The sequence below is a fragment of the Ascaphus truei genome, chromosome 14, assembly GCF_040206685.1.
Source record: "Ascaphus truei isolate aAscTru1 chromosome 14, aAscTru1.hap1, whole genome shotgun sequence".
Classification (NCBI taxonomy): domain Eukaryota; kingdom Metazoa; phylum Chordata; class Amphibia; order Anura; family Ascaphidae; genus Ascaphus; species Ascaphus truei.
In genome coordinates, this window is record NC_134496.1 from 23,359,181 (window position 1) to 23,370,085 (window position 10,905).

The 10,905-nt window shown below is 45.3% G+C and overlaps 1 protein-coding gene across 1 annotated transcript in view; it reads right to left on the bottom strand.

The window, feature by feature from the left end:
- Nucleotides 1-8,373, bottom strand: part of TRPC1 (transient receptor potential cation channel subfamily C member 1) — a 48,490-nt gene extending 40,117 nt beyond the window's left edge. Inside the window, exons 1-6 of the mRNA XM_075570097.1 lie at nucleotides 8,082-8,373; nucleotides 4,897-5,051; nucleotides 4,186-4,287; nucleotides 2,134-2,336; nucleotides 1,814-1,945; nucleotides 1,122-1,317 (exon numbers count right to left, since the gene is read on the bottom strand). Coding sequence (XP_075426212.1) covers nucleotides 1,122-1,317; nucleotides 1,814-1,945; nucleotides 2,134-2,336; nucleotides 4,186-4,287; nucleotides 4,897-5,051; nucleotides 8,082-8,208 — 915 coding nt within the window. The 5' untranslated portion in view covers nucleotides 8,209-8,373. The remainder of the gene's footprint in view (nucleotides 1-1,121; nucleotides 1,318-1,813; nucleotides 1,946-2,133; nucleotides 2,337-4,185; nucleotides 4,288-4,896; nucleotides 5,052-8,081) is intronic.
- Nucleotides 8,374-10,905: the final 2,532 nt, after the last annotated feature.

Sequence of the window (10,905 nt, forward strand, 5' to 3'; positions counted from 1 at the left end):
CCCGCTTGCCCAGCAATGCAAGATCTTTGGCAACACATTATCACAAACAGGAAAGTGTTGCAGTGTTCCCAGCACGAGACTGTGCTTAGCTGATCTGCAAACTGTAACTGTAGATAATGTTACATAGTAATATAATAATACATTGTAGCTGCTAAGTTACACTGACGGAAGGATTGATTGAAACTGAAAGGCGGCCATTATGTGAACCCGGGGAAGCAGGATCTTTGCTGATCAGTGATGGGAGAACCAATCGATCGGCAGGTTAGGCTGCCACGGACCGATTAGAATATTCGGCATTGCTGGTAGGCTGGCCACGTAGTGGGACCGCACAGCCCGCCTATAAGGCCTTGGCCATGTTAACTGCTTGCTGGCGGAAGCGCGCTGAGGCGCGCTCCTGCTCAGCACTGAGCCCCTACAGCCGCAATTAGAGCGCAGGTCTTGGGGGAATTTAAAATTCCCCCGCTTGCCGGCGAGACAGGCCGGTCACGTGAGTGGTTCGCCCAATGAGGGCGAACCAGCTCCGTGACGTCACTGGCCCGCCCCCGGCCAGTGACGCGCCGGCCCCCGGCCCGCCCCCTGCCTGCCACCTGAAGGCCCGCTTTCGGTGCGTGCGGTAAGCAACCACAAGGCCAGGGAAACCACCCGCTTTCCCTGCGCCTCAGCAAGCCAGCAGGCAGCATGGACTCGGCCTAAAGCATCGCCAAAGATTCACATTGACGCTCGGTCGTAGCGAGGAGTGTGTATGCATCAGAGGGAAACCGGTAAAAGCAGGTACACTGCTACGGGCCACTACACCGTCCGACAAAACGGTTCTGTACTGGCCAAACAGGTACAGATGGGAGGGTCAGCCAGATGTATTAAAAAAGAAAAACAATCCTATTAATTTCAATGGGGTCTTTGATACATATGGTGCAGATTTGTGGCCGTGAGGCATATAACCCTCCTGGTCACTATCTTGTATGAGAACTGGAGGTGGCATCACAGCATTGCAACGTAATGTCATCAGCAAAAGCCACGTATCTGCGGAGGATCTTCTTGTTATAAACACGAGGTCCATTCATTACATCTTGTACATTACACACACACACACACATCACTGCTTTATGTTAAAGGATGCCCACCTCCTTCTGGTTGTACTTGATGGCCAGCTTTAGCCGGCTCAGGTTCATGCGCTCCTCCAGCAGCCCTCTCTTGTCGACAGGTTCATCGCTGGACTGATGGTTCAGGATGACCTCCAGCTCCCGGGAGTTCCTAGCCTGGGCCAGCAAGTCTTTAGCAAAGGTCTTACACTTCTGAGCAAGCTCTTCGTAATCATTCCTAGAAGATACAAATACATGCATCACATCTAGTGGTGGCTAACCAGGGACCTTTGGTTGGCCCCAAGGGGTCAAGCTTTTGCCCTATCAGTCGTTATAGGCTACTCCTGAGCGATACACAATGGTCAGAAGCAGTGGTACTCAACTCCAATCCCCAAGACCTCCCAACAGGTCAGGTTTTCAGGATAGCCCAGCTTCAGCATAGGTTGCTCTATACTTCAAGGGGTGGGAGGGAGAGAGCAATGATGGAAATAGCACATTACCTCGGGGGGGGGGGAGGGGGGGATCCAGGACAGAGATAGCACTATATACCGCGGTGGGGGGAGGTGGCGGGGGATTCAGGACGGAGATAGCACTATACCTCAGGGGGGGGGGGGATCCAGGACGGAGGGACCAGAGGCCTGGGACCTACCAGAGGGGGAGTGGCCTGGGACCTACCAGAGGATGAGAGGCCGCTTAAGCTGGAGTGTTTTTTATGCAATCACTAATCACCTCACCTGAATTCCACCTCTACCAGGCTGAGCTCCTTCAAATCGGCACTAAGTTCAAAAGCTCGTAAAATCGGATCCTCTTCTGTCAACATGATGAGGGCTGGACTGGCCAAGCAGCGGTATATATCAAGACGAAACCTGTAATAAGAAGACAGCAGATACATCGCATCCAACCTAGAGCGCTACGACCAGCGGTGTCACCAGTTCAGCGCTTCCTTTTTCGCTCGTGTCACCGGAGATGTGGAATTGTTTTCTCTCAGGGAGGATGTAGCATGGCATTCTTTGACTTTATTACATGATATGGTGTGGGCTGTGACCGTCCTAACCTGGAGTGCCTCAGACTGTCCTTCTTGTTCTTGGCGGTGCAGAGCGTACACTCACAGCCCACAGCATGCGGCTTCGGGAGGGACACGTCCTGTTTGAGCAGCATGGTAAGAATCTCGTAGTTGTTACGGTGAGCGGCTAAAATAACCGGCGCCACGTCCATGGTGGTCGAGTACTCGGGGTTCTGTATGCGCTCCATGAGTTTCTGAAATATACATATTAAGGTCACAACCAAGTAACGTGTGGGACAGGGGAGCTCAACTGCAGTCCTCAAGCCCCACCCCTCCAACAGGTCAGGTTTTCTGGAAATCCCAGCTTCAGCACAGGTGGTTCAATCAGTCCCTGCTTCAGCACAGCTGGCTCAATCAGAAGCTCAAACTTTGACTGAGCCACCAGTGCTGATGGTGGGATATCCTGAAAACCTGACCTGTTGGGGGGGATGGGGGGGTGAGAGCTGGTGTTGAGCCCCCCTGGTTTAGGAGACAATCCCCATGTCACACAGAATTATCCCCACCTCTGGTACACGTTGAAAGTGACAGCTGAGCTCCCCCCGCACGCGCACTTTTTATTTATTCTTCTCCTCCACCCCCCCCAAAACGGAGAGGAAATGGAGCTGAGAGATTTTCAAGTAAATCCTATTACATATACTCGATTTAGAAAAGGAAGTTAAAGATATAGATTTTTTGAATGAGTTTGGCTGTTTGGTGGCCAAGATATACTCTGTTGATTTTTAATTATAGACGGTATGTTAGTGCGACAATCATGCAATCTGAATTTGCCATGTGTAAGTGCCATACATGATGTAATTGGTGTTTATTTTCAGCATTGAAGGGTTAATATTGCGAATATTTGTCCACACCTGTCTAATGATATGTTCACACGCAGTAAAGACATTTTATTTAAAGTAACAGATGGAATATTCAGGCCATACAGTTGTGGCGAGACGCAATGTTTGTCTTGCCGAGGCCGCTCGCGGTTCCGTGACGATCAAAGCCCAGAAGAATTAACGCGGTGAGGGCCAATCCGAAAGCATGATCCCTGCGCAGCGCAATTGCGGCAGACACTGTCCCTAGCACGGCATCCGAAAAAGCAACGGGACGTGTTGCTGGGGACAGCAAGTCTTGCTCCATCTGTAGATTAGCAGGTTAAAGGTGCAGTCCCACTTTTACCAGAGTAAACTAACCATGCAGACTGTGATGGCAGATACAATAGATATGTTCAAAAAAATGTTTGGCCATCTTTCTAGAAAGGAAAGATATACAGGGATATACCAAATAAGTAAACATGACAAGGATGTTGATCCAGGCAGCAATCTGATTGCCAATATTTGGAGTCAGGAAGGAATTTACTTTATGAGACAGCATTGGATGATATTTCACTGGGTTTTTATTAATAGCCTTCCTCTGGATCAATACACTGTGAGTACGGATATACGATAAAGTATCTGTCGTCTAAATTTCGCTTACAGTAGGTTGAACTTGATGGACGTATGTCTTTTTTTCAACCTCATCTACAAAGTAATTATGTGACTAAGTAACTATGTTTACTGGGTTTTATTTGGTAATTGATGCATGAAAACAAAACAAAAACACAAAAAACAGAAAATTGTGTTATAGCATTTTTGAAAGACCAGTACAATATTTTAAGCCTTTATAAAGCCACCGATCAATAAAGGAGGGTTGTTTCTCACTTATGTGCAATGCCAAGTTACAGTGGCATTGTGTACATAGTGATTTGGAAATAAAAATAAGTCCTACCCAACGATTTGTTGTTCTACTATACACTCCAGTAGAGAAGGAGAAAAACTGGAAGAGCACTACTGTAGGTATCAAAAAAGTAGAAAGGAGGGTGCGTATCCCATAAAAAGATTATTTATTGGTCATGGAAAAACAGGGCAATGGAGAGCCCTACCAACGTTTCACGCTTCACAGAGCGCTTTCTCAAGGTACTATACACTCCATGAGGGTTCAGTATGAAACTCATCCTGCCAAGAAATATGAACCGGTTTTATTGGACCTGAAGCACATAGTAAACCAGTGAGATGCAATACTCACTACAATGGTTGGCCTTGTGGACCATTTTGGTTGGTGATTCAACAAGATGTCCACAGCTCCCACCACTTCTGAGTCAATGGCCACCAAAAGGGCGTCTGTGGACTAGAAAAATACAATAATCACGGTGATAAGAAGTGCAGCATCTACAGTACTATAACAATTCTCAGATGGAAGATACCAGAAGAAATGACTTCACGTGACTATATGAGTAATATCTTGTTTCTCTGTGTCTTTGCTCACAAATTAAGCTGCTACGCCTTTCTGCGTTTCTCCCATGTATTGAGGTGCTTTCAAGGGAAGAAACTTTAGTGGTGTAAATATATATATATATATATATATATATATATATAATTATTTATAAGAGGGATCCATGCATGCGAACTCACTCAGCAACATCAGTTTGTAGAATTTGTTTTCTATATAGCTCAAAATATTGCCCTACAAACTGATTGTATCTGCTTTTTGCCATCTGATCATCTTATAGGGTTTCAGTCACTGGCTGCTATTTAAGCCCTTGAACAGGTGCAGCCAATAACAACGTTCAGGGGGAGGCTTGCCAGCGACCAAGATGTTCACAGCAGCCAGGTCAGGGCAGGTTCCAGCCAAAGACTGGACTGGAACCCTTACAGGGATATCTTGAAAACCTGACCTGTTGGGGGGGGGAGCTTGAAGACTGGAGTTGAGCACCCCCGATATACAACATGTGTTTACCTGGCAGCCGTAGTCTAAAAGAACCTGAAGTATATCCAGGTTTTCATTTTCAATGGCTATCGTAATAGCATTTCTCCCCAAGACGTCTACAGAGTTAATGTTCATTTCTTCAGAGCTGTTCTCTTCCAAGAGCTTCTTTACCATGTAGTAATCACCTGCAAAAAAAAATATACAACTCCTATTCATTTTACCATTGGTGTGTTAATATTTAAGGATTACCCTTTTCAGACTTTAGAGATACAGTGGTTTTCAGAAGTATTCATCGCCTACCAATAATCTCGCAATTTGTCGACTTGACATTTTTTTCAAACTAACTATTTTTATTCAAAGCTACAAAGCTGTAGAGGTCAAACACTGAACACTGGGGGTTAAATGTCAAAGGGAGAAAAAAAAGAGAGTGAAAAATACTGGTTCCATGGGTATTGAACCCCTTAAGTCAGTACTTGGTAGAAGCCCATTTTGCAGCTATTACTGCTATGGGTCTTTTTGGATCGGTCTCTACAAGTTTTCCACAGTAGGATGGTGACATTTTTGCCCATTTTTCACGGAAAAATGGATCCAGTTCTGATACGTTTGTTGGGGACTGTCGATGGACGTCAATCGTCAAGTCTCGTCATAAATGTACGATTGGATTCAAGTCAGGGCATTAGTCTGGGCCACTCAAGAACATTAATTGTCTTCTTGTTCCACCACTCCGGTGTGGCTTTGTGCTTCAGGTCATTGTCCTGCTGAAATGTGAATTTCCTCCCCAGTGTCAGAGTCTTGGATGAACTCAAACATATTTTCCTCAGGGATTCACCTGTACTTTGCCCCATCCATTATCCCCTCTATTCTGACAAGCTTCCCAGTCCCTGCTGAAGAGCAGCATCCCCATAACATCATGTTGCCACCATCATGCTTAACAGTTGGGATGATGTTAACTGGGTGATGTGCAGTGTTGAGCTTGCGCCAGACGTAACGCTTGGAATTTGGACCAAAAAGTTCAATTTTTGTTTGCGAAATAGCATATAGATGGCGACATGTGGGTAAAGGTTTTGTGGTCAGACGAAACAAAAATGTAACATTGTATGTCTAAATGTCAAGTGTTACATGTTTGAATTGTTAAAAACGCATCCGGAAACGGATTGCTCTCTGTCTGAAAAAAAAAAAAAACGAAATTGTGTATTTTCCCTTTTGTGAGTGATCTGCAGATCAAAAGGAACCGGCTGGTCCGAGGCTGATCCAAATCCACCGTAAAAAAAATTCACCCATCTCTACCTCTAGACTCCTTAAATGCTCTCTTTTGCTCAAACTCCTATTTTCTCTACAATCTGGTTTCTGCACTGCTCACTCCACTGAAACAGCCCTATCCAAAATAACTAATGGCCTTTATGGTGTCAGAGAAGATCATTACCCCCTGCTTATATTACTCCACCTCTCTCCTTCATATCATCCATTGTCTTCTCATCTAAAACAAATCTATCCTGGTGTTTCGCTTATCTCTACCTTTGTACAGTACTTTCATTGTCTCTTTTGCGTAGACCTATAATGACTGAGCCACTGATTAAGCCACCTGTGCTGAAGCAGGGATATCCTGAAAATCTGACCTGTTGGTGGCCCTGGAGGACTGGCGTTGGCCACCCCTGATCTAAGCTTTCTTAACCCAGTCACAGACAGTGGACCTGCAATGCATTGAAAAGCAAAAAGGGGTCAAACTTAAATCTGACGGAGAAGGCATAAAGGTACAAACTAAAGATATACTGTTCCGAAGCAGTTTATATGGGTGCGCATTAAGGTCCAGAAGTATCTGTTTTGCCACTTACCTGACACTAAGGGGGGGAGGGGGATTCATGAAGGTCCGTTAAGGGGTAACGCACACAATCCGACATTAACTGCCATTCAAGTAAATTGCTGTCAGCGCCAGATCAGGTGGGTTACCCGGCGACCGATCTGTGGGAATCTCGCCCGGAGAAAGTCGTGTCTCTTTAACTGTCCAATGCCCGTATGACGTATCCGGGATGTCGTGGGCACATTTTTCTAGGGGGTGACCGGGCTGACCGCCCCATTGAGATGGAAGTGGAGCTCCTTCCGCTTCAGTTGTCTGTATTCAGGCACCCACCGCTTCACTTGATCGCTCCAGGAGCCAAATCTCACAATTTAGTGGAAGTCCCAGGGGCTCTCTGGTACCGCCTGACCCCCAGCACTGAAAAGGTTAAGTGTCTCCATTTTACCAAACTTCCATCAGTGAGAGATGTGGGGACCCATTTTTTTTAACTGAGCACCAGCAGGAGTTGCCTTTATTGTGCGTCGGTAAAATCTGGCATGTCGGCAATAGCATAAATCTTGCTAGCTGGCAATTCTGCATGAGATAGGTAAAGGTGGATTACCACATCCCGTCCATAGGACTCTGCTATGCGCATGTGTACTGAGTTTGCTACAAAGCCTGCTCATCCTATTGGAGAGCACTTTTTGGGTTATTACCAGAACACCGCTCTACCTCAGTATAGAGCTCATCTTCCAAACTGGTCCTCAACGGAGAGCCTATTGTGACACAAACCAGGACTGGTTCAGCTGTCCCTGATGATCTGTAGCCAGACAGCAACAGCAATGCTATATTTTCTGCATATAAAGATGCAATCCTGTCTCCTAATATTATTTATCTGCATGATGTATGTATACACAGTTCTACATCAGCAAAGTACTTATTTACAATAATATATTGAAAAAAATAGGGTTAATTATACAGTATGGAGCGTCATTTTATTATATTTAGACTCAAAAGCAATGAAGTATGCATATTAAAGACTTTCTCTGCTCAAAGAGACAGCAATACATTGCAACCCATACATGCATGTGATGGATAAATGAAAAACCATAACAGATATTAACACTTAGCTGCCAAAGGGGTCAGCCAAGCATCGCTCCGGCAATTCCCATCCAGTATGTAGCTACAGGATGCTGTATGCTTATTAAAGACATATCCAGGTTTTTTTTTTATAGTGCATTAGAGTATACCAGGGGAGGCCAACTCCAGTCCTCAAGAGCCACCAACAGGTCAGGTTTTATGGATATCCCAGTCATTCTGCCTGAGCCACCTGTGCTGAAGCAGGGATATCCTTAAAACCTGACCAGTTGGTGGCCCTTGAGGACTGTAGCTGGCCACCCCTCTACTACACTATCCACGCCGTGATATCGTGTACCTGTACCTTTCTCGCAGGCCAACAAGAAGAGCTTCTCGTCCAAGGTGGTCTCTTCCTTCACTTCTCTGACGTCTTTAAGGGCCAGAAATTTATTCGGGGAGGAAGAGTCGGTGCTCTGGTATAGAGCAGCCATGATGACAGCAATCCCATCGGACACCTTGTCAGTCTCCGAGCTTCCCTTTAGGGTCACTGGCCTGCTAGGACGTCTCTTGCTTGGACTCCTTTTCGGTTTCCTTGCCTCTGAATCCTCCTACTCCCTTCCCCTTGACAATCCCCAGCTGTAAGAGGGTCTGTGATGTTCAGATGTAAGCCAGACCCCAATTGGCTGCTCCTCATTGGTCTGGGAGCGTTACTGTACCTATTGATTGGCTCTGGTAGGATTTTAGCCTCGGTCCTTATTGGTGCTCCCTGCTGAATTGTCAGTGATGTACACTGCTTCCCTCAGGAGTTTGCTTTGCATCAGCTGTCACAGGACAATACCTACTGCTCCCATCCAGCAGAACTAGGCCATCTGCTATGCCATGGTCTGGTTAACCCATTGAGCACCATTCAGAGACTTGCTACTCTTACAGATATAAACAAACGGGACATGTGCGGTGTATGTCTGCTTTCGCACGTGGGGTTTGAACAGTACAGTAATACATCATGTGCATTAAACATGGATTAAACACAGAGTTGTTTTTTTGTAATAGCTCTTCAAGAGCTACCAACAGGTCAGGTTTTGAGGATATCCCTGCTTCAGCACAGGTGGCTGGTAGCTCTTGAGGACTGGAGTTGGCCACCCCTGTAATAGGATGAAATGATTTGCTGTCAAGAGCCACTCTTCCTATTGGCCAGTTCACTGTGGCTTACATTTTAACTCCACTGCATTGCAAAACCCCCCCCAAGGGTTTGCAAATTTAACTCTTCGCTCCCTAAATCACAATGCGTTGCTCTGAGTGATAAGACAGAACTCCTCACGCACAAAACGCAAATAAAGTCATAACATAAGCCAATAAATGCTGGGGGTTTTATTTGCGCTGATCCATTTCTAGCTTTCCATTTTTCCCCAAATTTCATTTTCTGTGGTGTATTATTTTGTATTGGAATCGGGTGTTACCGTGGCAACCTCTGTGGTCTTATTGCGTGGCCATTTCCAGCAACCAACATCTCCAGAAAAGCGAGTGCACAATGTACAACGTGGCGATATTGCTAAAAGCAGCAAAATGACTTTCTAGTGGTAGAAATTGTGCAACAAAATGTTTTTTCCTTTTAATAAAGTAGATGGAATTGTCGGACTTTTTGCATTACTTTGACTTACTGTAAGTGATTTCTTCTCACCCTTTCCACAGCTGTATTTATTTGTCAAATCTGATGCTTTTTTTTAGGAGGTACTTGAAATATTACATATCTGGGAGGTTAAAATGAAGCTCTCCCCAGAGCCCAGTTCAGTCTAAAGGTTAGGAAACCTAGTGTATAAGCACTCAATCACGACTAAATGTATAATGATAATGTTAAAATACTTTATTGGCAAACAATGAATAAAAAATGGCGTTTAAAATAAAATATATATCAAACAGCACGTGACTGTAATCATTTGTAACATAACTGTAAGTAGTTAAGTAGATTGAACATATGGGGGTCCTTGATAGATATTCAGGATCCTACAGTATGCTATAAATATAGTCTCCTACAGATATGGAAGTAGGGCCGCGGTAGGACCACTATACAGATAATGTCTCATCCAAATATAGATGTATACTGTCAGAGCGTATGATTGTGAACGCTCTGTGTATATGGTGACATTATATGGTATATATGTTAATATACCTAGGCAACCGATGCAGAAATATGTACTATGTATGTAGCTACCTGTTATATCTGGTTAATGAGTATCTGGTGGGTAACCCCCAGCCACCCGACACTGAGGGCTGCTTGTCCGTAAAGGGTAGCACTAAGTAAGATAAAGCCCCTTGAGCCGTATGTCCAAAGAACAGGGGTCTGTGTGGGTTACTGGTCTACACTTTTATAGCATAGGATCCTGAATATCTATCAAGGACCCCCATATGTTCAATCTACTTAACTGCTTACAGTTATGTTACAAATGATTACAGTCACGTGCTGTTTGATATATATTTTATTTTAAACCCCATTTTTTTATTCATTGTTTGCCAATAAAGTATTTTAACAATATCATTATATATTTAGTTGCGATTGAGTGCTTACACACTAGGTTTCCTTTTCTCCTGTATACATCAATTCCCTACCTAGTTAGCACCTCACCGTGGTTCATTATCTAGCTGTGCGGGAGTTCCCTTTGTGTGTAGCCAGTCTAAAGGTTACCATGGTAACCTCAGACGCTACAGATTAATAAAATCATGTTTTTTAACACTAGAAACCATTAAAAAAAAATAAGAGCAGATAAGTACACAATATGAGTTAGGCTGAGGATCTGCTGCGAGCAGGCGCCACCCGCCCCTTACTGCCAGTCTTGTTGTCCCCGCTGCCTCCTTCCGACCAGGCTCACTACGCACGGTGACGCGTCAGCCGCCAGGGGATGCAAGAGGATTGCGATCCCGAGCGGTGACACGTCACGTGGTGCGCTGGTGAGCCTATCAGCGCTGGGGGCTGGAGTGTCAGAGTTTCCCCCACCTCCAAAAGGTAGGGGGAGGGGTGGGCGGGGAAGTGTTTGTATGTGTATATGTGTGTGTATATATATGTGTGTGTTGTGTGTGTGTGTGGGGGAACGGGACGGAGGGGGGGAGCAGCACGGAGAGCGAGCAGCAGAGGGCATGTGTGGGGGCTCGCTACTCACCTTCCAGCATACAGCAGCACCCTCCTGCAGCCCGGA